This window comes from Ovis canadensis, chromosome 5, assembly GCF_042477335.2.
Source record: "Ovis canadensis isolate MfBH-ARS-UI-01 breed Bighorn chromosome 5, ARS-UI_OviCan_v2, whole genome shotgun sequence".
Lineage (NCBI taxonomy): Eukaryota > Metazoa > Chordata > Mammalia > Artiodactyla > Bovidae > Ovis > Ovis canadensis.
The window spans coordinates 34,931,752-34,957,656 of NC_091249.1; the positions used below are offsets into that span (position 1 = coordinate 34,931,752).

The following is a 25,905-nucleotide window of genomic DNA, read 5'->3' on the forward strand; positions in this document are numbered from 1 at the left end:
GGTCGCCATTGCCTTCTCCATATACAAAGCAGTTTTATTTAAAATAACTAAAAACTGGAAACAGTCCAAATGTTTGCCAACAATAGAATGGATAAATTATGATATATTCAAATAATGGAATACCATACAGCAATGAAATAGAATGATGTACTACCAAAAACAGCAAGATGGGGCACTACCACAACCATAATGTTGAATTTAAGAAGCAGACATAAAAGTATATAGTGTATAAGTTCACTTTGATAAAATTCAAAATCTGAAAAACATAATCAAAGAAGAAAGAATAGTAGTCAACTTTGGGAAGGTTTATTGACTATCACTGGGTTACAAGGGAGCCTTTTGACATTATAGAAATAGTCTATATCTTGGTCTAAGTGATGGTAATATGAGTTTACATGTATTTGAAACACATTGGGCTATACATTAAGACGAGCAGTTTTCCTTTTGTTGATTGTGTGTGTGTATGTGTGTGTGTGTGCACTCAGTTGTGTCTGATTCGGGCAAGAATCCTGGAGTGGGTTGCCATTTCCCTACTCCAGGGGATCTTCCCAATCTAGGGATCGAACCCACATCTCTTATGTAGTGCCACCTGATTATATCTTAATACATTTTTAAACAAATTTTAAAGTGGCCCTGGCTGCACATGTCATTCCACGCCTGCTGGTAGGAGTCTATGAAGTTCAAGCAGCTTTCCAGTGGGCAGAGGGAGGCCCTGCCTGGCCAGCACAGGCTTCCATGTGAATTAGTCATCCCCCTCCCCCAGCCTTTTTATTTTTTTCATTTTGGCCACACAGCATGGCTTGTGGGATCTTAGTTCCCCACCAGGGACTGAACGTGGCCCCTCAGCAGTGAGAGTACAGAGTCCTAACCACTGGTTCGGTTCGGTTCAGTTCAGTTCAGTCACTCAGTCGTGTCCGACTCTTTGCGACCCCATGAAGCGCAGCACGCCAGGCCTCCTTGTCCATCACCAACTGCCGGAGTCTACCCAAACTGCCAGGGAATTCCCCCACCCCAGCCTTTGCAGCTTCTGTCTCCCAGACCTCCATTATTCCCCCCGGCTGACTTTTCAGAGGCCCAAACCCCACTCCCTCAACTGGCCACTAGGAGATGAGATACCCTTCTGCAGGCTCCCTCAGCCCCTGTGACTCATCATCAATTTCCTTGTCTGTGTCGTTGCCCCCTCCCCTGCCAAAAAAGAACCCCATTAGCTCTGTCAAAGGCTTTTGTCAGACTCACCTCAGCTCTGTGTCTGTGTCCCTGGGCACCTAGGACTGGGCACAGACAATGTGTCAGCAATTATTTATTGACTGACTGTAGGTAAGTGAGGATGTAGACGGCTTCTGAGGCCTTGGGCTGAGTGATCCTATTGTGAAAGAAAGCAGATGGGCCTGGCTGCCCCTCAGTATAGCCAGGGCAGTCCCGAAATTAGGTAGGTCACTGAGCTGGACCCTCAAGTGTAGGCTGCAGGCAACTTTCCCAGAGTCCATGTCTTCCTCCTGGCTTGGTGCTCTCCATAGATTGAATCCAACCAAAAGTCACAGGGCAGGAGCACCTGCTGTGTCATCATGTAGGTTGGCAGTCAGGAGCACAAAGCAGGAGGGGAGAGAGAGACAAGGGTCTGAAGGAGCAGCAGAAGCGTCCTCTGCAGATGATGTCTGTGAAGTGTTAGCTTCCACTCCCTGGACCGGCGAGAGCACGCCATCCCTTAGCTGCCCTATCAGAGAAGCACATGGAGCATCAGGGGAACCCCAAAGAGGACTGCCTATCCCTTCTCCTGTGGCCCCTCTCTTCAAGGAATCACCTCAACAGGAGCCATGATATTCCAGGCATGCTCAGAGTCCTATCAGCCGCCTCCCCATCTCCTTACCTAACTTCGCTGAGCTACTGGCCCTTGGGTTTTCTTTAGGCCTACTGGATCCTATGGCCTGAGGCTCTCCCCAGGCTGCAAGTCAACTTAACTGGCTGTGAAGGGCCTTGGTCACCCATGGTACCCTCTCTGCCTTTCCCACTACCAGAGGTCCCAGCATTGGAGGTATTCCATATGGCCTGGAAAACATCTCTATCTGCCCATGTTTATGGTTGCTCCTGTTTATGCAGTTCTAGGCAAGGGTTCCCGTTAAACCTTGGCAGGTTGTAGGAATAGAGCCTGATCAAGAACTGGGGCTTTTTGAGCAAAACTGGGACTGCTCCTTTAACTGGGTGGCCCATGGTGGGTTCCATGCACCCTCTGCTGGCCATCCTCATTTTTGCAGCTGGAGCTATTGGGGCAAGACCACAGCAGCAGAATTTTTCCAAAGAGATTTGAGGCCCCATTGCATGTCAGCCCAGGGACACAGATAACTGCTGTTGTTCTGGGATGAAGTAAAGAAAAAACATTCCAGGTCTTGATGAAGGTAATGGGTCAGCCTTGCCTAGACGTATTTGGTGACTGTTGGGATGAGAGAATAACGCTTGCTCCCTGACTATTGACACATGACAGTGTCTGATGGCCAGACACGGCACGATAGCCATGTCTCTACCTTCACTCTTCAGCCAGGGAGATACCCTGTCCAAACTATTCCTGCTCCCCTTGGAGGTGTGATTCCTGCGGGTGATAGAAGCAGACATTTTTCTGATTCCAAGCGTCAACTGACTGGCTCAGGGTTAGCGATAAAGTAAGATTCTGGTTCAGTGTTAACATTAAGTTGTGAGACAGAGTCAAGGTTAAGGGCACAGCCAAGGTACAGAGCACAGAATCTCCTCCTTCTCATGTGAGAAGCCAAGTCCCACAAGCTTGTGCATGCGTGCACACCTCTATGCATGCGCCTGCGTGTCCAGTGGGTAAAGAGTATAGTATAGTGAAGTCATTCAGTCGTGTCCGACTCTGCGGCCCCGTGGATTGTAGCCTACCAGGCTTCTCTGTCCATAGGATTCTCCAGGCAAGAATACTGGAGTGGGTTACCATTTCCTTCTCCAGGGGATCTTCCCTACCCAGGGATTGAACCCGGGTCTCCCGCATTGGAGGCAGACGCTGTAACCTCTGAGCCACCAGGGAAGCTCTGGTGGGTAAGGATCCTCCCACCAAAGGCTGGGGCCAGGTCAATCAAGCTTCTCACAGGTTCATGCGTATGATGGACACGGGGAAAAATGTAGAAAACTACAAAAAATAAAATTGTGAATATGAAATGCTAGTAACTATAATGTTATGTCATGGAAACTAGTTAACTGCAACTCAGCCATGTTTTTACTGGGTAAGTACAAAATGTACGTGTATGAGACGTGAGTGTACTGGAGTAAGTTTGATGTGGTGTGGTGTAGTGAGGGCCTCCAGAGGAATGAATGCCTTGGCCTCCCTGTGGTGGGTCAGAGTCTGGCACAGAGTTCCTTGGACAGAGGACGGGGCTCACCAGCAAGATCAGATGCCTGCGTCTCCTCAAGGGGCTGGGGGAGAGTCAGGGCCACAACCACAGCTGATACAGGCCAGGCGGCTGAGGACTGGAGAGAGCCCACAGGAGGGGTTGGACTCCTGAAGGCCTCATCCACAAGGGTGACTCAGGATCCTGTGATTGTGTGGAAGCAGACATACCGAATCATACAACTGTTTTGTACAAATCAGCAAGGAATACCCCATTTGTAATTCATTTTATTTCTATCTGCTGGTACATTGTCATAAATAATCATATCTACAACGTCTGTGATGGGAATGGAGCCCCAGGCTTGTGCAGTACAGAATTTGCACAACGTGACTGGGCTAGGGTCACTCGTGGATGGATATCCATCTCATTCCGGACAGGGTATGAGTTGCCTCAGAAACGTGCATCACTAGAGCAGAAGTGTATTCACTTAAAAATAGGAGGGTGGGGGGGAAATGAAGCACAGGGTGAGGAAGGGTGATGTTACTTAGTGCCAAGACCATGATTAACTGGGTGGTTTGTGGAAGGAGCCTCATGACGGAGGAAACCAGACGCTGTGATTAAGGATACCATGTCAGTCTGAAACTCTCAAGGGTGCTGGTGTGATCTCTAGGGGTAAACAACCCTCTCCCTGTTCTTGTGTTTTCTGAGGGCTGCCACTGATTTCCTTTAGCAAGACCTGCTTTGGGGTGGCAGGGTCAAGGGAGCCAACGATGAAAAGACCTCGTTCTGGGTGTGAATTAGGGCTTCAACCTGAAGAAGGAGTGCAGAATGGGGAGCAGAACTTTCAATAAATATTTGCCAAATAAATGAATGAACATAGCCTTCCGGGTCTACTTCCTTATTAATTCTTAAATCTACCAGCTTCTTTCTCTATGCATTGCCATTCCTTACTTGAGATTAGCATCAGCTGTCATGTAGACCCTACACCACCCTCATCCCCAGTCACTCCCAGGCTCTGCTCCTTCTCTTCCTCCCAACAGCAGGCAGACAGGATGCTCTCCCTAGATCCCAAATGGGATCCTGCTCCTCCCTAGCTTTCACCCTGGGGTAGCTGCTGCCTGCCTTCAGCATCATATCCAAACCCATTCTGGGGGCCCGCGAAGTCAAGGGTGCTCTGTCCCGAGAACACTGCAGTCTCACCTCTTGTCTCTCCTCTGCTCTCTGCTCTACTGGCTTCCTGACATTTTGACAAGGCCTGAAAAAAAAAAAATTAGTGAAACCACTGAATGTTCAGCCTTTTAAACAGTAGCTAAGTCAGATGTTCGATAGCTATCCCCACTCTCACCTCATCCTCACCCATCCCTAATCCCTCCCCCCGCCCAAAGCTGGGGGAGGAGAGACAGGGTGACGGTTGGGGTAGGATGGGGCTCTGTGTTGTAATAACAATAATTTTAAAAAACATATTTATAATATCAGGATTTCTAAGCACTGCACCTAGCTAACTCCTGGCCTTCTGGGTACTGGCACCAACCCAGAAGCTTCTTGCTCAAGATGGAAGTGGGACGAGTGTGGTGAGGAGGGAAGACGAAGTCTAAGCCCGTTGTCTCTACCCTGAGGGCCTGCCCTGGACCTGCTGGGTAATTATAGCTCCCAAGGCCCTGGATGCCTTTCTCCACCCTGTAATGACAGCCCAGCTTGTGCTTGCATTGCTGTCTTGAGTTGCAAGGGCCCATGGAGGAGGCAGCTAGGAGGGGACTTGTAGCCACTCCACTGGGTCTGTCTCATCTTTTGCATGCACCAAGAGGACGCTCTGGGGGCACCCACTTGGCCCTCTCCAGGGCGGCACCGCAGGCTTCTGGGGATTCTGCCAGATTCTCTCTGTCTACCCCAGGGTCCTACACCAGGCTGTAAGACCAGACCTGAGAGGCCATATTTCTGAAGCCGTAGGGCCACCACTGGGCTTCCTGGGTGGTGCTAAAGGTAAATAACCTATCTGCCCATGCAGGAGACATATGAGATATGGGTCTGATCCCTGGGTCAGGAAGATCCCCTGGAGAAGGGCATGGCAACCCACTCCAGTATTCTTGCCTGGAGAATCCCATGGACAGAGGAGCCTGGTGGGCTATACAATCCATAGGGTCACAGAGTCAGACACAACTGAAGCCACTTGGCATGCATGCAAGGCCGCCACTAGGTGGCCCCACTCAAGCTGCACTTCTGGCCCTCTCTCGCTGGCCTTGAGTCAAGATATATCCAGTCTTTTCTTGGTCCCTAAAGGGAGGAACCTGGAGAGGAGGGTTGGACCCAAAGTCCAGCTGCGTGCTGACTGTGTTGAAGGGTACAGGTGTGTGTCAACATGCACAATACCCTCTGTGGCACTGATCTCAGGAACGCTGCTCTGGGGAATTCCATGGAGGGACCAGGCACTCATAAACCCTGGCCAGATTTCCGGCTGTTGTGGTGGTTCCCAAGCCCTGTAAGGGTCATCAGCAGTCTGGGAGACCTCCTGCTTCCCAGGTCAGGGATCATAGGTGAGTGGGGAAAGGCAGGAGCAGGGCAGGCTCAGGATGCCTCTTCAGACCCCTGCCTCTTAGAGCAGAGGTCCTCAGCATTTTTGGCACCAGGGACCAGTTTTGTGGAAGACAACTTTTCCATGGATGAGGGAGGGGAATGTTTTCGGGATGATTCAAGCACATTGTATTTATTGTGCACTTTATTTCTATTATTATTACATTATGATATATAGTGAAATAATTATACAACTAACCACAATGCAGAATCATAAGGCATTAGATTCTTATAAGGAAAGCACAACCTAGGTCCCTCACATGCACAGTTCTTGGTAGGGTTCGTGCTTCTATGAGAATCTAACAGGACACAGAGGTCAGGCGGTAACGTGAGCGATAGGGAGTGGCTGTAAATACAGACGAAGCGTCACTCCTCGCCCTTCTGCTGTGTGGAGCGGTACTGGTCCTTGGCTCAGGGGATGCGGACCCCCTGGGTTTAGAGCAAAAGGCTGCATCACACTTGCCCTCTCATTCATCCAGTTACCTGTCTGTCTAGCACAGATATTTTTGTCATCTCTGGAGAGATGCCAGGTCCTTCTCTGGGGTGGGGGTGGTGGGTAGACATGTCTAGCCTGCTTTGAGGAGCCATTGGCCAGGGTTACCACTTAGGGACAGCATGGGGGAAAGGTTTCATTTGGTGATGCCCCAAATGAAACCAGGCTGGGGTCAAAGGTGGCAGTCACCTGATCTTGAGCCCAAGAAGGGTCTCTAAGACTGGGACTAGGTGGGTGTCTGTTCACCTGCCAGTTTTCCCCACTAGACAGAGCCCCTTTGATCTTCATGGTCCCTGAACCCCTAGCCAGGGCCTCAGCTGGTGCCCATCAGATGTTTGTGGAGTGAATGCACAAATGAATAGGATACAGCCATTATCAGAAGGGAGGTGTGGCTTTATTTACACAGCAGATTTGGGAGGAAGGGGGTGTGACATGGCTGCTCAAAATGACTCTTGATTTATTAAGTGACCCAAAATGGGTGTACTTAGTGAAGCTTGTGGAGGCCACATTAGTGGGGCATGTCCATTGATTCATCCCTGTATTTTTCTTTCCTACTCTCTGTCTAGGTTCTGGGTTCTAGGCTCTGTGCTGGACCTGGAGACACAGTGATAAACAGCCCAGAAGCGGCCTCCCTCCCTAGGAAGGCAAAGTGGTGAAGAAAGCAGACATGACAGTCAGATCATCCTGATTACCCAGGTGAGTCCTAAGTCCAACAGTAAGTATCCTTCTATGAGACAGGAGAGGAGTAGAAGCAGACACTTAGGAATGAGTGGGGCCCAGGACACTGAGGCTCTGTGGGGGCCTCAGTCAGCCTTTTGGCTACAGTTTTATGACAAGGCTTTAAGGAGACATCCATCCCTTCATGTAGTCATGAAATATTTATTGAGTCCTAGTTTTGTGTTAGCTGCTGAGGATGTGATGATTGACAACACACATTGTTTATGTATTCCTGGAGACCCCAGGCCAGCGGTGAGTGTGTGTGTGTGTGTGTGTGTGTGTGTGTGTGTACTGGGGGCAGAGCAGGGGGAACAGACATTAAACTAAACAATCATTCAACTATAGCAACTGCTGCAAGTGTTACAAAGCATGTAGGGCATGAAAGGCTGTTATAGGAGGTTTTGACCTGGTCAGGGAAGCGAGGAAATTCCTTCTGGGAGGATCTGAAGGATTTAATTGGGGAGGAGGGACATTTTGCTAGAGAGAAAGAAAAGAATGTGCAAAGGCCTGGGAGTGGAATGAGGAGGGGAAATGGCCAGTTAGAGGGCCTGGAGGGGAAGGTCAGTGGAGGAGTGAGCAGGGGCCAAACCATTTGCGGCCTTATGGGTCACTTTGAGGATTTTTTTCCTGAGAACAATGCAGTTTACTAAGCTGAAAGTGATGGGTTCAGAGCTGCATTCTGAGGAGGTCACTGTATGGAAGAGAGAGGGGAGGAAGCAATGGAGGGGGCGGTCAGCTGGGAAACTGCTGCTGTCATTCAAGGGCGAGAGGTTGGAGACCCGGGCTGCAGTCCTCATTTTGCCCCAAATAAAACCTAATTCGCAACTCTCATGTTTTGCTTTTTTTTTTTTAAGTACATATCTCTTTGATATTTAGACGCCTGTGCCAAGTTATTAAAGGATGGCATCCCATGGTCATATCTTAAAAAAAGGAAAGAGGATGGAGAAAAATGAGTGGATTAGAGAGAGATTTGGGTGGTAGAATTGAACAGATGCGGGATATGGAAGGACACAGCCTGGGCCAGGGAGGAGGGAAGTGCTGAGGGTGATTCCCAGGCTTCCAGTGAGGTAACTGGGGGTGGGGTGGGGTGGGGTGGGCTCCCCAGTGAGGCAGGCAGCACCAGAGGCGTGGAGCAGGAGGAGGGGAGAGAGCATGAACTCCACGCTGGGCATGCTTTGACTGAGGAACCTGTGGACACGCAGCAGAGATGTATACTATGCAGCCAGTCTGGAGTTCAGGAGTCAGGGGCAAGGGTAGAGAGACAAATGTGCCTCATCTGTGTATAGGAAGGAGTTCTAGAAAGAGAATAGGAAAGTAGAGTGCCTAGGCCTGAACTCTAGGGAACCCCCAACCTTTATTGACTAATGGGGAGGGAGGGGGACGAGGTGGGGGCGAAAATGGGCAGACATGGCCAGAGAGGATGGTGTGGAACAAGAGTGTTTCCGGGAGGCAGTGACCAAAGGCTGCTGGGGTGTCAGGTGGTTGCTGGGGGCTTTGTCAAATGAGGAGAGTGGGCTGTTGAATTTAGACTTGGAGGTTATGGAGAGTTTGTTTGGTCTTGCGAGGGGGACAGAAGGCCCACTGCAAGGTTCTGAGGTTTGGGAGAAAAGTGAGGATAGATTGCTTTTTCAGAGAATTTTGCTGTGGTCGAGGAGAGAGATACTGCAGTAGCTGGTGGGGTCTAATGCGGTTTTGTTTCCATAGTGAAAGTGAAAGCCGCTCAGTTGTGTCCAACTCTTTGCAACCCCATGGACTATACAGTTCATGGAATTCTCTAGGCAAGAAGACTGGAGTAGGCAGCCTTTCCTTCTCCAGGGGATCTTCCCAACCCAAGTATCGAACCCTGGTCTCCCACATTGCAGGCAGATTCTTTACCAGATAAGCCACAAGGGAAGCCCTTTACTGTTTCCACAGTAGAGGCCTGAAAATATTTTTAAAAATATTTATTTATTTATTTGGCTACACTGGGTCTTAGTTGCAGCACACAGGATCTAGTTCCTTGACCAGGGGTTGAACCTGGGCCCCCTGCACTGGGAGCGTGGAGTCTTAGCCACTGGACCACTAAGGAGGTCCCAAGGCCTGTCAATATTTATAGTCAAGGGGTGGAGCCATTTGAGAGGAGGAGGTTGAACATTCAAGATAGAGGGGGGATAATCCATCCAGCAAGCTCCTGAGAAGGGGGAGAGGATGGATGGGAGGACCTGGGCAAACAGAGGGAGGCTCCCCGTGGAATAACAGGGTCTAGTAGAGGCAGGAAAGTCTCTCTGGTTTTAGCTGAGCTCTGGGGAGATCAGCTGGTGGCTGAGGAAGGCCAGAACAGTGGTTCACTCCGTGTCTTACCTGTGCTGTGTGTATTTCTGTGTGTGCTCAGGCCTTCCCCAGGTCTGGGCTGCCAGCCTGGACAGTGTGCTAACAGGGAATATCCCCACACTGGTCTGGGCGGAGGCTGGGCACCTCCCACTCCGGGCTAGCTCCCTGATGAGATTCTCAGACAGTGTTTCCCCTCATTCATGAGCAGAAAGGTTCACAGAACAGGCGTGGGAACCTGCTCTGTGGCCAGGGCCTCCGCTAGCTCAGGCCGAGATTTGCAGCATCCTGCCTTCACTCCCTCTCCCACGCTGGATTGGCTGAAAGTGGCGTCCACTATTTTTGGCCCGTATTGTATATAAGGGCTTGGGAAAAACAAAGGTTGACTCCAATGTGGCCCCCTTCCCTCCGCCCCCCTCCCCCCGCTTTGACCAGCCTTTGATGGTCTCCCCTCTCATCAACCTATTCAGCCACACATTTCATCACCGGGAGTGCCGGATCCAGGAGCTGGGGACAGCCTGAATCCCTTTGGGAACCTGGTCCTGAAGGTGGATCCTAGATCTTTTTCAGGTCCTTCTCCACTGTCCCCTTCCCTGATAACCCCTGATAATCCAGCTCCAGGGCCGGGTGACCCCACCTCCCCGTCACCTGATGGTGATGATGATGGGGAGGCGAGGGTAGGAGCGGTATATCCAGCAGGACCACCGAGGAAACGGGCCTGAGCTGGGGCCAGGGGAGTCGGCCAGCATCCAGGGATGCTCCCCCCACCGCACTAATCTCCGGTGGTGCGCGCCTCTCTAGCCGCCCAGGGGGCGGGGGAGGAGGGCGGGCAGAGCCCCACAAGGGAGCGCCGAGGGGAGGCGGGCGCCGCGTACGTGCGGCGAGCGGCCGGCCGCATGAAGGGCGAGGGCGGCCGGCCCCCGCCGGGTCCCGGGCCCGCTCCCTGCTCCCCGATCCCCCGCGGCCGGGCGGCCCGGGTCTTCCCGGGGGTCGCCGGCGGTGGCGCCCCCTGGCTGAGGCTGTCGGGGCGCGGAACCGCGGGCCTGGGACGCGCGGGGGGTGCTGGTGGGAGCGGGGCTGGGGGCGGGCGGGAGGTAGGGAACCCGGAGGGAGAGGGAGGTGGGGACGTGGCGGCGGCTCAAGCGGGCGGAGCCCGGCAGCGGCGGGAGGCGGAGCCGCCCAGGAGGAGGTGCCGAGCGGGCCCGGCGCCGCCGCGGGAGGTTCTGGAAACGCCGGGAGCGGCGCGTGTTCGGGTGAGCGTCCCGCCTGCCTGGCAGCCGCGGGGCTCTGGTACCGGCCGGGGTCACCGGGCCGAACCTTCTGCCCGCGCGGGGCCGGCAGCTGGGGGCCGGGGGTCGCGCTGTCCGGGCCGCAGCCCCGCGCCCTCCGCCCTGTTTCTGCACCCGCGTGGGTTCCTGTCCCGCTGCCGAGTCCCCTCCCCGAGCTATGGGCGGTGAGGTCAGCGGCGCCTTTCCTGCCTGTCCCCTCGGGGCGGCCGGACCGGGTGGGGAGCGTGGCCGCCCCGAGGGTCAGGCTCCTGGGAAGGGGCGGCCCGGCCCCAGGGCACCCGGAGCTTGGAGGAGGCAGGGGCGCCGGGCAGGCCTCTAGGGGCCGCTTGGTGTTAGGTCCACCCTCCTCCATCCAGAGGCTTGGGAGTCTGTAGCCTTGACCCTGTTTGGTTCCCGTTAAGACAGGCTATTGGATGATAAAAGTTTCTTTTTTTCTTCTTCTCTCCAGTTTTGCCTCAGCAGCCGCGGAGACTTGTAACTAGTTAACTAATTCAAGAAACGAACTCTTCAGTGTTATCAGAAACTGCAAGGAGTTGCTGGCCTAGTGGGGCACGCGGACTGGAGACCAGGAAAGGCCAGGCCCGGGTCAGTGTGGTGAGTGCTGTGCTCAGAGGGAGCACTGGACTGTGGGTACTTGGTAGAGGACAGGATGCTTCAGGCCAGAGGACTTCCTGGAGGAGGTGACCCATGAGCTGGAGTGGTCAGATGAAGGTTGAATAAAGGGTAACCCAGACAGAGGAATAGCCTGTGTGAATGGAAGCTGACCTGGGCACTCTAGAGGAAGCAAGGAAATGGGGGAAGGGACGCTTTAGTGGATAGCTGCGTAGAGACCCTGTCCAGAGAGCTCAAGTGAGAAGATAGTGCCTGGTATTGTGTCCTTTATGTGGAGGGTGCTCAGTGAATCCTTGCAGCATGAATGTGGATGCAGGAAGTTTCCTTTTCCAGGGCAGAGGCCCCTGGTCTCTGTTTTCTAATTGACACCTTTCAGATGGAGAAGAATATCAAAGTCCCTCCCAAGGCTGAGGCTGGTGTCTTCTGCTGTAGAGTGATACCTGAGGCTTGTGCTGCTTGATGTAAACCGTCTGAAGCTCAACAGCCTCAGCCCTTCTGGAGGAGATCCTGGCCCTGAGATTAAGAGTTGGGGAACATTGCTTTGCAGCTTAGGGCATTCTCAGATGTTCCTGATTTTGCAGAGATCCACTGTCCCCCTAAGAATTTAGAGGACGGTTTTGCAAGCTGCTGCCCACGTCATATCTGGGATAGCAGATTCCATGATTTAATTCTCTGTTAAATGAACCGTGGCTTCCTTTGGCTTGTGCTCAGAGAGTCTCTGAAGCTTCCAGGGTGCAGGTTCTCACTTTGTTCTGGGCTTCCAGGTCCAGCCTCTCTGTTCACTTCTCCCTACTCATAGGATATTTGGGCTTTGAATCCTTTTATTCTTGAGCCTCATTTGTAGACGGCCAACTCTGTCCACTGTGTGTCCCAGCCAAGGAAGCCACGTTGCAAAGATGGGGTGAGTTGGCTGGGGGCCTCATCCCAGAGATGCTGTCATACTCGGCCACCCTAGTTCTCTGAGAGATCTGCAGGCAGACATGGTGGCAACTGAGTATTGTCTGTGGCTTATGATAGGCCCTTCTATCCTGTCCAGTGCTCTGAAATGGTGTACCCCAGAGAGTGCCTGCTTTGTCACTGTTTTAGCCTGGCCGATCTCTGTTCATTCCTGGAGTATCTCCTGTGTACTGGGCTTTTGCTTAAAGTGTGCCTGGGGCTGGAATGAGGGAGGAGGGAGAGGAGACAATGATGGTGCTATAATCCTTGCCCATGGGTAGCTCATAATCTCTCTGAGATTGCTGCTTCAGGCTGGCAGCTGGTCACATGCCAGGGAGGAGCTCAGAGTGTGAGCGCTCATGAGGAGCGACTGCATGGGTACAGCCCTGAGGAATGAGTTGGGTAGCAAATCTAGGGTCTGCTCATTTCCTGAGAGAACCTCCCTTTTTGACTCTGCCCTCCCACATCTGAGACTGGATGTTAAGACCTTGGCCAGTGTGTGGCCACGCTGGCCATGGTGTGCGTTGCGCTGTTGGGTGTGTCCCTGGCTCCTGGGATCTGTAGAAAGTTTAATTTTATGCAGATGGAGGTTGGCAGGAAATGGTGTGATGCAGGCACGTGCAAGCCCAGACAGGGTGCTGGAGTGAGAGTTAAACTTCGAAAACTCTAGCAATTTTTTTGGACTTTTGAAGTGCATCAGGGTGGGACATGAGTCTGTTCTTGAGCAGAGAGGGCTGGTAGCCCCTGGGTGGTCACTGGGTTTGAGCTGCGGATGTGGAATGAGGTATATCGTTTTTATTCTCAGAAGGAGCAGAGGGGGCTGAAAAGTCTGGATTAGACTTCTTGGAGATCTAGGAGAAAGCATGTGTTTAAGTGGTGTCATTTCAGGGCAGAGGGTTATAAATGTTTGGGTAGTGAATTCTCCAGCTCACTGGATGTGACTCTGATCACAGACCAGCATCTGCTCTAGACGTTTCAGGAAGTGTTTGCTAGAATATACCCTGCTCTGTACCTGGCACTCTTGAGGGCCCAGGGTGTGGCCGTGATCCTGAGACCTGGTATTTGTAGGAACTCAGAGTGTGCAGGTCAGAGACATAGAAATAGGTGAGATTCCAGAGTGTAGATCCGGTCACCTGTTTTTTTGCCAGAGAACTTTCCTTCCTTGGTGAGAGAGCCAGTGATTGGCCAGTTTTCAAAGTTAGCTTCCCGATGGTCAGTGTGCTGCTTTAGGCCTGACTCCACCCTCTCCTGAATCTCCTTTGACACTCCTGGGACATGGAGGTTCTCCGATTTCTGTTTCGTTTTCGTCTTCACTGTCTCATAGGCTGGACCTTCTTTCTCTCCAGGGGTCAGCGGCTTCAGGTCTGTTGCCGTTCCTCTACTGCCCTTGGTGCTGATGACTGGTGGAAGTTGTGCCTCGTGCTAGGCTGCCCACTGACATCTGTCAGCACATTCAGTCTTCAGAACAGGCCTATGAGATGTTACCACTGTTAAATAGATGGGAAAACTGAGGCTCCAAGACTGTAACTTGGAACTGTAACTCCTTAGACTGTAACTTGTCTAAGGTTCTGAAACCTGGAAGTGATTGTGGAGCTGAGTTTTAACTCTGGGACTATCTGACTCCAGGGTTGGTGTTCCTGCTCGACTGTATTGTCTTGTCCTGAGCTGGGCCACTTGGTCATCTGTGAGTGCTGTGATGTCTGGGCAGGACTGACTGCTCACTTGAACTGGAGGCACCATGTTTTATCTTTCTGAGCCCATGTTGCTCTCTGCCTTCTGGTGGGATCCAGCCATGGGTATCATAAAGCTGCTTTGTGAATCACAGTAAAGTCTTTGACTTGGGCAAGCCTGTTCTGGTAGGTCAAAGTGTGGCTCTTCCTTTTGGGAAGTCCTTAGGATGCTATATGGCAACAGATGTTACTGAGTAGGATTGAAGGCAGCAATAAATAGTGGAATATATGTTTTGGCTTTGAGTCTGAGCTCTGCCATTGATTTACTGTTGCATGTGAGTTGAGCAGTTTCAGTTATGTATTTTACATATCTCTATCTGAAATGGGGATGAAAATCTGTCTAGTTTACAAAGTTCTGGTGAGGATTAGATGGTAGAAGTGAAAGATTTTTGGAAACATGAATAGTGATTAGCTTAACCTAGTTCTCAGAAAACAGATCTTAAGTACTTGATGCTTTGTTAGAAGGTACAGTTGCAGAATAGCAAGTATAAAGGAAAAGACAAGTGCAGCTGAACAGAGGTGCTCTAGTTGTTCAGCTGTGCAGGGCGTCTCTGGGTGAGCTCTGCTGCTTCTCAGTGGAGGCCTGGAGAGGGGATTTATCTGCTGATGCCCTCTTGCTTCTGTTTTTCATTGGTCGCAGTTGCCCAAGGAGGAGTTATTTCCGCCCACCCCCCGCAACCCTGCTCAGTCCTCAGTTGCACTCCCAGGCCCTCTAGCAGTCCCCAGAGAGGCCAGCAAGGCACTTCACTGGCGTTTAGAAGTTGCAGGAAGAGTCTGAGATTTGGAGCCTGCGCAGTGTCCTTCACTGGGTCTGAGGTAGAGCAAGTGGCCCAGGAGGCAGGTGAGGCCAAGAGAGTACAAGGTGGTCCTGTAGATACATCCGGTATAGCAGTGTGTGGGTCTTCTTCTTTCCCATAGTTCCTTATAAGTTAGTCTTGCCTAGACTGCCGAGTCTTTGCCAAGACTCTGATCGAAAACCCAGCTGGCTTTTGAATGTTGATTTGTACAGCCTTTTCTGCTACTTCGTTGTCTAGTTACTGAAGCAGGAACCTTGTGGTTTTGAGGGTACCCACGTGGGTAGTACAAGTCAGCATGTCCAGGTTCTGGATAGAGAAACTACGGTCATCCCTCCCTACCTGCAGATGTGACACCTGTCGATGCAGAAGGCTGACTGTACGATGCCTAGTATATAAGGGACTTGAACATCTGTGGATGTTGGTGTCTGTGGGGTCTCCTGGAACCAATCCCTTGTGGATCCTGAGGGACAGCTGCGTAAGGAGAGATGTGCAGGAACACCTAGGCTTCTTTAGGTTTTCAGTGAAGGAGACTGTTTTTCATGTGATGTGGTTGTTGAAGGTATGAAATCTGGAGTCATGAGATGGGGCTGGAGAGGGCAGTAGGGCCAGGTCATGCAGAGTCAAAAAGTGCTAAGGAATTTGGACTTTATTCTGAGAATAGTGGAGAGCCTTTGGAGGGTTCTTAGGGAGAGAGAGACCAAACGAGGGGATACAGTAAGCTGTGCTGGCGACTTTGTAGAGCAGAGGTGGGAGGGAGGCCATAAAGATGGGAGACCAGTGCAGGCAGGGGCCAGTATGGCTGTAAGAAGGACTTAGGGGTGGCTCAGATCAGGGTGATAGTTGAGGCATGATATCAGGTGAGGAGAATCAGGCACCTCTCATCCCTCCCCTGGGGTGCCAGGGAGAGCAGCTTAGGGGCCTCAGTGGCCATCCATGTGCATAGGTGGTAGGGCCTCTGGAGCCTCTGTCAACTCTTGCTCGGTTGAGCACGCAGGTCCTCTTGGCTGTGCCGTGCAGAGTTGGCCACACTACCAGGAGGCAAGGCCACTGGAGGGAGCCCTGTTCAGGCAGATCTTGCCCCTTTGCAGAAGGCAGGCATCCTTTTGTTCGGAGCCAAACGAGACCTGTTTGTTCTTGGCAAACCCATGTTCTGTCTCTAGACTGTTAAATACATTGTTAAAACTCAAGCTGTTGCATTTGGGTTGCAGCTGGGAGCTTGGCATAGGTTCCTGCCTGATGAGGTAAGGGGAGAAGCTAAGGACACTGCTGGTTTGCAGTTGGAAACATCTTTTCATGGCTGTTTGGCCCCGTTGTGAACATCCTTTCCAAAGAGCCGGCTTGCTGGGGCCTGTGATTGTATGTCTTGGAACCGTCCTGTGCTTAGAAATAGTGCCGGTTGCCTGGTGGGCAAATTATTGTCGCTGGGGTGTTGGCAAGCTTTGAAGGACCTCCCTGTGGGGGTCCCAACTCAGGCTGCTGGGTCTCTTTAGATTCCATTGGAGAGGGCTTGCTTTATTTTCTTCTCATTTTAGATATTATATAAAGTATATTTCAAGTTTCCCATAGAACTTCTTATGGAAAGATTAGGAAATACAAATAAACCATAAAGAGAAAAATAGAATTATTTCACCAAGATACCAACTAGATTTATGACTCTCTGCTTACATGTATATGCACGTATGTAAATTTCCATACATAAAAATTATTCCTTATAAAAATTAAAGCATAGTGTATATATTGTTTGGGAGCCTATTTTTCTCACTTAACAAGATGCTTTGGTCTTCTCTTGGTGTTAAAAAGCATACAGTATCCATTCCTACACAATCCATAACCATCCATTGTATGGAAGAAATGTAACATCTTCTGATGTTATAGTTTCCTGGCAGGAACAAATCTTTGGCGAGGTTTTCCTTTTCGTTGGGTGCCAGATATGGTCCAGAATTGGGATGCAGCTTACATAAAACTCAGTATGGGTTTTCTGCTCAGGCTTGGTGCTACCTTATTTTCATAAAAGGGGGCTCAGTGTTGCCCATTTCTAGGCCTATTCAGCGTGGATTTCTGAGGGTTGGTTCCTGGAGGGCTTCTGGCAGCACTGGCAGGCACACAGGCCCCCACTTACTCTGTCGTCAGCAAGCTCTGGTATAGGTATGTGATGGGAGGGGGATATGCAGCTGGTTGGTTTTTTCCACATTGGGACCCGCAGTCCTTCTTGGAGGCTGCCGCCTCCCCACCTGACCCTGATTAGATGACCTTTTGTACACCTAATACAAATTAGTGTTCAGGAGAAATTGAATGGGGTGGCAGTTTAGGTTGAGTGGTCTGGGGGCTGCGTGGGAGTGCCTAGCTGTCTGGGCCAGCAGGGTCGTCAGCCCCTTCCTTCATCAGAAGAGGACTTTGTAAGCCCTTGGTCACTCAGAAACCCATCTGTGATTCTTTGGGCTCTGCCTCCAGACTGAGATTCATGGATAGTCTCAGTCTAAGCCAGATAGCACATTCCAGAGAAGTGACAGCTGGTATTCATGTAATGAAGGAACCTGGCTGTTTTTTCCTGAGTGCTATAAAGCATGAACCATAAAGCATGAACCATGGCCAATATCACCAATTTGAAAGAAAAAGTGAGGTTTCTCCCTTCCTTAAGTTTGTTATCTGATCTCTGAGGAGGCATGCCACTGCAACTGGTGATGGAACAGGGGACAAACGGTGACCCTTGCCCCTCAACTTCCAGCCGTGTGTAGTCTGGCCTCCTGCCTGGCCTCTATTCTCCCAGCACCCCAGCCTGACAGGCAGTTGGCTGAATTGTCTGCAGACACAGCCTCCTGGCTCTGGGTTTTTACTGTTTCTTCCCTTGATGTGTACAGAAGGTGCTCTCTTATGCTGATGAAGCCTCTTGAAGTACGAGGAGCAGACCTCATTCCCTGAGAAAAGGTCTTATGTAAGCAAGAAGAGAGGCCTTCTAGAATCCTGGGGGTGGATGCAGGGTGCTGAGGTCTGGGAGCAGATCAATGACTAGAAAAAGGAGGATCTGGGCTCTCCCTTAGGGCTGGACTGGGCCCTGCCACCTCTTCTCAGGGACTTGCTTTCCTCTACTGCCCTAACTCTATAGTGGACCCCTTAGTCCATCCTCCCTACCCTGCAGCAGGTTCTGGGCTGAATAGTCTTGTTCTGTGTATCTCTGGGCCCCTAACACCTAGGGCACGGATGGGCATGATGTCAGCTCTGCATACATTTGGCAGGGGGCAAAAGGGGACACTCCTTCCTCATGTGAAAGTTGCTCAGTCGTGTCTGGCTCTCTGTGTCCCCATGGACTATAAAGGCCATGGAATTCTCCAGGCCAGAATACTGGAAGGGGTAACCTTTGCCTTCTCAAGGGGACCTTCCCAACCCAGGGATCGAACCCAGGTCTCCTGCATTGCAGGCGGATTCTTTACAAGCTGAGCCACCAGGGAAACCCCCCTCTTCCTCACACAGGAATCCATTTGGGGTTTAGGGTCGTGGTTGGGCTTCTCTGAGCCTGCCCAGGAGCCACAGTAGATTGGAATTTCTCCTGGAAGGGTGAAGTGAGGAATGATGGGTGTGAGCGTGCGTCCAGTCAGCCATCGCAGGCAAAAAACTGATGAGCTGGCAGTCAGCTCAGCCTTAGAATCCTGTTAGATAAGGCTTGCAGTTTGGAGGGAAGGCCTTTGTACGTCCTTTATTTTCCTTGTTTTCTCTCAGTAAATTTCCAGTGGGGCTTGGCTGAAGTAGAGCAGGAAGAGGAGGGACTGGCAGAACTGGCGTTCAGGTGGATGTTCCTCCTGCGTGCTCCGGGCCGCGTGGCTAAGCTGGGAGAGGATGTCTGAAGCTCACGTTGTGTATTTGGGTCCACTGCCAGTGGGCTTGCCCCATGGTGTGCCTTCTGCCTTCAGTGCTGCGTCTGGCTATTTCTAGGCTGATGGGAAAACAGCCTCTTACTTATGTCAGCAGCCCAGCCCAGTCTAAGGTTTTGGCCCTGTGTGGCTGATTCATTTTTGTATCCCAAGCGCCTAGCTCAGTGCCTGGCATAGTAAATATTAGCGAATGGTGATTCTCCATGAGGACAGTGTCTGCCGAGCAGCCTCGCTACAGGAAGAGCAGTGTCTGCCCAGCCTGCTCTCACCGTGGCCAGATGCAGACCAGCACGGAGCAGTTTGATTTCTCTTCTGGTTGACCATCTGCTGTACACTTTGTTTTGGGTGTGGACCCCCTGGGGCATATTGTGTCCAGTTCTCTTTCTGCCCATGGGCGATGTATTACATCTGGGTCCTCAGCACTGGGCACTGTCCTGGCACTTGTGTTGGAAGGAAAGACAAACAGAGAAGAGGTCTGGGTTAGAATCTTGAACTGACAGACCCTTAGAACCAGGGGTGACTGTCCCTCCTCCCCATTTAGCCTTCGCATGTTGTAAGTGGTTATCGGAAGTTGAGAGGGCAGAGTCTCTTCCATGGGCACTCAGCCTCCCAGAGCAGGGGACAGAATTAAGTGCACATCCCTGGTTCTACACCCTGGTGTCTTTCCACTGGTGATCCTGACTATCTTCCTTAACTTCTGTGTGCTGGGTCAGAGTTTGGCATGTTTCAATGTCTTTGTATATGTGCACGTGTGTATGTATCCTCTCCTAAGCTGTTTTTTTACCATTGTTGATCTAATGACTGTCACTGAATGCCTTGTAGACACTGCCCTCTGTGACCATGAAACCCTGGGAGTCCACATTGCTGGTGGCCTGGCTTGGTGTCCTGGGCTGCGTGCAGGCTGAATTCTTCACTTCTATTGGTATGTGCCAACAGGACTGTCGCCTGCCTGGGCAGCCCTTGGCTCAAGTGCCGGCGGATGGCACTGCCTGAGGCCTGTCCTCCTTCAGGGTGGGGTGGCCTCGTCCACTGGTTTTGACCAGATCTGGGGAGAGTCGGGCTTGCAGAGCTGCTGTTTCTGCCTCTGACCCCTGATGACCTGGATATCCTTCCTGGTAGGTGGCCGTCTCAGCTGGGCCTCCACCCTGGAAAGTGCAGGGTGCTCCTGGGCTGCCTGGCATTTCTGTCCACCTTTCTCCTGGACTACAGAATGGTTCTGAGCAGAGAAGCCCCCAGGACATCCTTGTCCCAGGAACATGACCCAGCTGGGTGACAGTGGGAGAGCGAGATTCGGGGTTTCTTCCTTAAGGTGTCCTCAGTGCACTTACCATCCGCTTGGAGCCTCTGCCTCTCTCTTCCTAAAGCTGGGGGCCAGGACCGTATGAGTGCCTAGGCCTCCTTTAGCCCTAGGTCTCCATGACCCCAAGAGAGCTGACATGCGCCTGGCTCAGCTTGCCTCTGTGCTGATGTGTTTTGCCTGAAGGTTGGGAGCTGGATGTCCCTCATCCACTCACTGGGCCTTTTATCTCTCCCTCGCAGGACACATGACAGACCTGATTTATGCAGAGAAGGACCTGGTGCAGTCCCTGAAGGAGTACATCCTGGTGGAGGAAGCCAAGCTCTCCAAGATTAAGAGGTGTCTGATGTCCTAAGTCCCCACAGCCACCCTGAGCCAGGGTGGCAGGGTGGCAGGAGCCCCCACCAGGAACCCACCCAGGGTGCCCATAAGAGGAAGCCCTTGAGGGGGCAGTATGGGCCTGGCCTGGAGTTTACTTCATGCCAGTCCCCCAGAGTAGCTAAGTATGTGGGCTGAGGATCACTGCTTTTTCCTTTCTGGATAGAGATCCCCTGAATCTCACCAGGAAAATTACCAGAGGTCAAGATCCACGTGAATGGGTGTGTCAGTCTACCTTTTTCTGTGGTTCCACAGCTGGGCTGACAAAATGGAAGCCCTGACCAGCAAGTCGGCTGCTGACCCTGAGGGCTACCTGGCCCACCCTGTGAACGCCTATAAACTGGTGAAGCGGCTAAACACGGACTGGCCTGCACTGGAGGACCTTGTCCTGCAGAACTCGGCCGCAGGTGAGGGACTGTGAACAGGTGGTTGCATGAGCTGGTGGGTCCCTGGGCTTGCGCCTGCGGCGTGTGGGTCTGAGCCTGTCCTGGTTCAGGATGTTGGTGTGCACGTGCAGTGTGTGAACAGCAGCTGCCAGTCTGGTGGCTCTTATCTCTGTGGGGACCTGGCAATTGGCTGTCCTTGCTTTCAGTTGCGATATTAATAATAATCAGTTCTTGGAAATTCCCTGGTGGTCCAGTGGTTAGGATTCTGTGCTTCTGCTGCAGGGGGGCATGGGTTTGATCCCTGGTCAGGGAGCTAAGATCCTGCATGTCACACAGCATGGCGAAAAAAAAAAATCAGTTCTTGCCTTTTTCTAGTCTTTTGGTGTCCCTTTTGGGGTGGGGAGTAGTGACTTTTTTCTAATTATGCTTTAGTAATACATTTTTCTAGATAAGTTGGAAAACAAAAATAATCATATAAGAAAATTACAGTTTTTAATCCAATTGCCTGATGATAATCACTATTAAAATTCTAGTCTTTTTCACACGTGTATAAAATGGAACCATACCAGGGAATGTTTGAGGGACCAAAGGAATTAACAAAGGTTAAGTGGGCTAAGTGGTGGGGGTGTGGGCCTCCTCTAAATTCATTCCCATTCATATCTTTTAGAAAGAAGACATATCCATTGGCAGATTTGTGACATAAGCTTACACTGTTTCCTTGAATTTTTCAGCTGCTGTGTATGTTTTTTAAATATTCTCTGCCACATGATTTTAATGTCTGGCTCAGTAGTTTGTCAACCCACTCCAGTACTCTTCCTGGAAAATCCCGTGGACGGAGGAGCCTGGTAGGCTGCAGTCCATGAGGTCGCTAAGAGTTGGACATGACTGAGCAACTTCACTTTCACTTTTCACTTTCATGCATTGGAAAGGAAATGGCAACCCACTCCAGTGTTCTTGCCTGGAGAATCCCAGGGATGGGGGAGCCTGGTGGGCTGCTGTCTATGGGGTCGCACAGAGTCGGACACGACTGAAGCGACTTAGCAGCAGCAGCAGCAGTAATATGTCTCACTGATGTAGTGTAAAAATGGTCGTCAGTGGACATGGAATTGTTTCCAAGTTATCAGCAATCTTACCCCTATCTTTGTGCCCAACTCTGATTATTTTCTTATGATCAATTCTCATAAGTGGGATTTGCAGGCCAGAGTATGAACTTTTCTTTTAAAACTTCAACTCTGCTTAGTGCTTTTACTATGATAGTACTTTCTATGCTCTAATATTTTCCTCTCAGCAGCAGATGGTGGGGCAGGCCTGGAGGTGGGCCTTCCAGCCTTGGGCCCAGCCCCCCGGACTCACTGCCTCTCCTCCCTGAGTTGGAAGTGCTGATTAACTTCAGATTCGTTGTCTCTCAAGCTGAGGCATTTCAGCCCATGTGGCCAGACTGGGATGGGCTTGGCTTGGCCGGGAGCAGAGTGGCCTCCAGGGAGGGATTGGTGAACTCAGCCGGGCTGGAGCTGTGCCCAGTGAGCTCACTGCCTCCAGAAGCCGTGGCTGTCTTTCCCAGACCCTGCCTCCCAGCCTGGGCCTGTAGCTCCAAACTGGCCGTTCTGCCTGCACCGCAGGAGAATGAGCCCGCCCAGATGATGATCTGCTCTCCAGTCTTGTTCTCTATACCCAGCCCCCACCATCAACATCTGGTTCCTTTGGAAAACCTTGTAATTACCCAGAGGGAGATAGGACAGCCCCAGAAAGCAATAGGTTGTTTTTACCTCTTTCTTTCAGAGTTCTTGCTCCTGAAATGTGAAGTGAGGAGGCAGGGAGATAACACTAACAATGTGGCTTTTTCTGGAAAGCATTTTTTCTCTCTGGATTGTAAACTCTCAGTGTCCCTGACCATGCAGCCATGAAGAGACAAGGTTGCAGCATCTTGGCTCCTGGGTCCTCAGGCATGGCTAGAAGTGGATGTTTGTGCCTGAGGTTGTGGGTGCTGTGGGAAGAAGCAGGAAAAGAAATGGCCTTGGAGTTCCCCTTCCAATTCTCAGCTCCTGAGCACAGTTGAAGCCCCTAAATCAGCATGGGAGAGCCTGGCCCCCACTGGGAGTCCTGAGATTGCAGGACATGTATATCTTGCTTTACAGCTGGGTCTTGGAGTCACAGAATAGCTTCCTTGGTTGCGTCTGTGGTTAGGGCTCTCCCAGACTCCGGGCTGCGGTCTTGAGCACCACAGTCAGGGAGCTCATGCCCTGAGCTCAGTGTGAGTTGGAGTGGCAGGAATTATCCTAATAAGCAGAGCCGGCCGGTATGGTCTGGCGGGGGAATCAAGCACAACAGGGCATGTGCGACCCATCTCAGTACTTGGCCTGCTCAGATGATCCTCTAATCCCTAATCTTGGTGAGGGGAGAGCACCATACACCTCCAGGACTGTCGTCATTACCTTTCTGGATGATTAGGACCAGTGGTCAGTAATGAGTGGCCAGCTGGGCTCTCTTCTGTCCCTTGGGCTCCTCCATCTGAGATGTGGGCCACGAAGCTGTGATTACCTGGCCAGCCTCATAATCCTAGGTCAAGGTTTACCGTGTGATTTGTTTTCTGCTGAGTGGTCAGCAGGTCCTCCCTTAGTCCTTTCCTGTGTCCCAGTCAGTTACCCTCTCTGTCCCTTCTGTCTCCACCAGGTCTGTCTGAGTGCTTTGGATCCAAGACCCTTGGATCTCAGACTCCCACATGTTAATTGGTATGCGGGGGCTGTTCTGTTCAGTTCAGATAAGCAGCACAGGCAGTTGGTACAGTGAGGAGTAAGAAAGGAGACGTCTCCCTGAACTGGAGCCGCTAGGAAGGGCTTCCTGGAGAAAGGGGAAACGGCCCTCATGAGAAGGGGCAAGGAATTGCGCTAGCCAGAGACCCTCCTGTGGGTGCCTGTCCGGTTCCAGGTGAAATTCTGTTCCCGGATGGAGGTAACCTTTTGTTCTCACTCTCTCCTTTGGAAGATTTTATTGCAAACCTGTCAGTGCAGCGACAGTTCTTCCCCACTGATGAAGACGAAACAGGAGCCGCCAAGGCCCTGATGAGACTTCAGGACACATACAAACTGGACCCAGATACAATTTCCAAAGGGGAACTTCCAGGTAACTCACCACTCCAGACAAAGCCTGTCCAGCGCGTGTAGTCTGCTGTGGTGTCTGGGCAGGGCTGGAGCCGCCGCCGACTCGTGGGCCCTACCCTCAGGGGCACCGCCACCGCCACCGTCTGTGGTTCTCTCTGTTTCCGGGTGGCGCCAGCCCCTTAGTCTTTGACAGCTGCCTCCCCTCAGCTCCTGCCCCGCCACCTCCCTCCAGCCCAGGCCTCCCCTCTCTCAGCTCAGGGAATGCCAAGGCTGCTGCTCAGGACCTCCTTGTCAGGACTGTATCCAGACCCACTTCCGTTCCCACCTTCCAGGGTCCTCTCACCCAGGACTGATCTTGGAACTCGTTGTCCCGTGGCCTGTGTACCCTCAGTTACAGTCTCTGCCCCTGTTTCTTCTGTGTCCACCTCTCTGGACTCTTCCCCCTGGGCTCATCTTGGAAACCTCTGTTCCCGCTCATCTTACATACCCCTGCCTCAGGATCCCAGGCCCCTTTCAGTCTCTGCTGCTGATCGATCTCTTCTCCCTCCTGGTTAGGCAGCTGGATAGTCATCTACACTCTTTTCCTGTTTCCTTGGTTCCTGTGTCCTCCTGAACACACAGAGTCTGGCCTCCTTCTGCCCCTGCAAGATCACCAGGGGCCACTTGGATGGTAAAGCGAGTAGACAGGTTTCAGGCCAAATGTTCTTTAGCTTTTCACTAGCGTTCAGCATATTAATTGCCTGATTCTTCCTGATATTCTCCCCTCCTTTGAATTCTGGGACACTGATCTCAGCTGTTTCTCTTTTGGCACCTCTCTCTCTCATTTCTTTTACAGGCCCTGTTTCAATTCAACTGGCTACCTCAGTATGTTTATAAGAAGATGTGTAGGGGTTTGGTTATTAAAGGGCAATAAACCCAGGGATTCAGTTAGACTCTGGTAGATCTTGGAGGCTCCCTCACCCGTGGGGACCCTGTAGGAGGCGCAGCAGAGGGAATCACGGTGTGTAGGAGAGGGAGGACCTGTGTTGTTGGCTAGTCAGAGCCTTGGCACTGGGAAGCCCAGGGAGCCAACAGGAAGATTGGGGATGTCTCCTTAATCCTCACTCAGTCAGATTTTGGATAAGGCCAGGAGGCCAGAGAGAGAAGGTGGCTTGAGGCACCTGCAGGATCCGTTCACCCTATAGTTATGAGAATGGTTGGTGGGAAGAAGGAGCCAGAGCCAGGCATTGACCCTTCACATTCAGTAACAGCCCCGTGTGTATCCTGGAGGGGCAGTGAGGGGTGGATGCTGTTCCTACCTGGTGTCTCCCTAAGCACCTTCTCCAGGGGACCCTGTTCACAGTGCTTTACTTTTAGGGCTAAATCCAAATTCCTCTTAACACGTGGTCTTTGCGGTCCTGCGTGGTACCGTCTCCCTGGCCTCCTTGCCCGTTGTACTAAGCTTCACCACTGCTTGGCTTCTTTGTTCATCCCACAAACTCTGCAGGTTTACCTTTATGGCCCTTCAGCATTCAGCTCAGCTGGTATTCTCCCGAGAGCACTCTCCAGAGAGCAGACTTTCACACTGGTTTCTGGGAAAGATACTGAGTGTTTGGGAGCCATTCTTGACATTCTTGGTATCTGTGAGATATATGGTAATAGCTACTGTTTATTGCACTCAAAGGACTCATAGGAGACATTTTCATGTGACATTGTCTTCTTGAATTCTTGGCACAAGTCCTCTAAAATTGATGGCATTATCTCTTTTTAGAGGTAACAGACCAAGAATCAGAGAGGCTACGTAACTTGCCCGTAGTCACACAGCTGTTGGGTGCCATAGGTAGGCCCACACAGGCCTTGCTCTGTCCAACCGGCTCACCTGTGTTATGCTGCCTCCATCAGTGTTGAGTTCCTGCACCCACAGAGCCAGAGATCTGGAGGTTCATGGAGAGTGAACAAGGACTCAAGGATGCCTCCCTTCTCCCATCCATGGTCTTCCTGCTAACTCTGTCTGGTGTTTATTTTCCCCGTTTTCCTATCCTGTCCTACATTGTCTGTTCCTGAGCCATCCTGGTGAGCAGCCCCTGAAGCCAACCATGGCAGCAGGGATTTCATTC

At 51.6% G+C, this 25,905-nt stretch overlaps 1 protein-coding gene and 1 non-coding gene across 20 annotated transcripts in view; one reads left to right on the top strand and one right to left on the bottom strand.

Moving 5' to 3' along the window:
- Positions 1 to 25,905, top strand: part of LOC138441089 (prolyl 4-hydroxylase subunit alpha-2) — a 145,640-nt gene that overhangs the window by 102,600 nt on the left and 17,135 nt on the right. For 4 of the 19 annotated variants that reach the window (XM_069591549.1, XM_069591540.1, XM_069591548.1 and 1 more), the window contains exons 2-7: positions 6,963 to 7,092; positions 11,158 to 11,303; positions 19,473 to 19,572; positions 20,190 to 20,286; positions 20,581 to 20,732; positions 23,694 to 23,831. In XM_069591549.1, the coding sequence (XP_069447650.1) occupies positions 19,491 to 19,572; positions 20,190 to 20,286; positions 20,581 to 20,732; positions 23,694 to 23,831 (469 nt within the window). In that variant the 5' untranslated portion in view covers positions 6,963 to 7,092; positions 11,158 to 11,303; positions 19,473 to 19,490. Of the gene's footprint in view, positions 1 to 4,811; positions 4,973 to 6,962; positions 7,093 to 10,251; positions 10,879 to 11,157; positions 11,304 to 19,472; positions 19,573 to 20,189; positions 20,287 to 20,580; positions 20,733 to 23,693; positions 23,832 to 25,905 lie in introns of those variants that run through there. The other 15 variants (XM_069591554.1, XM_069591545.1, XM_069591553.1 and 12 more) reach the window with 8 other exon arrangements.
- Positions 2,963 to 3,034, bottom strand: TRNAW-CCA (transfer RNA tryptophan (anticodon CCA)). Its single transcript has one exon. It is a non-coding gene; the product is annotated as a tRNA-Trp (tRNA).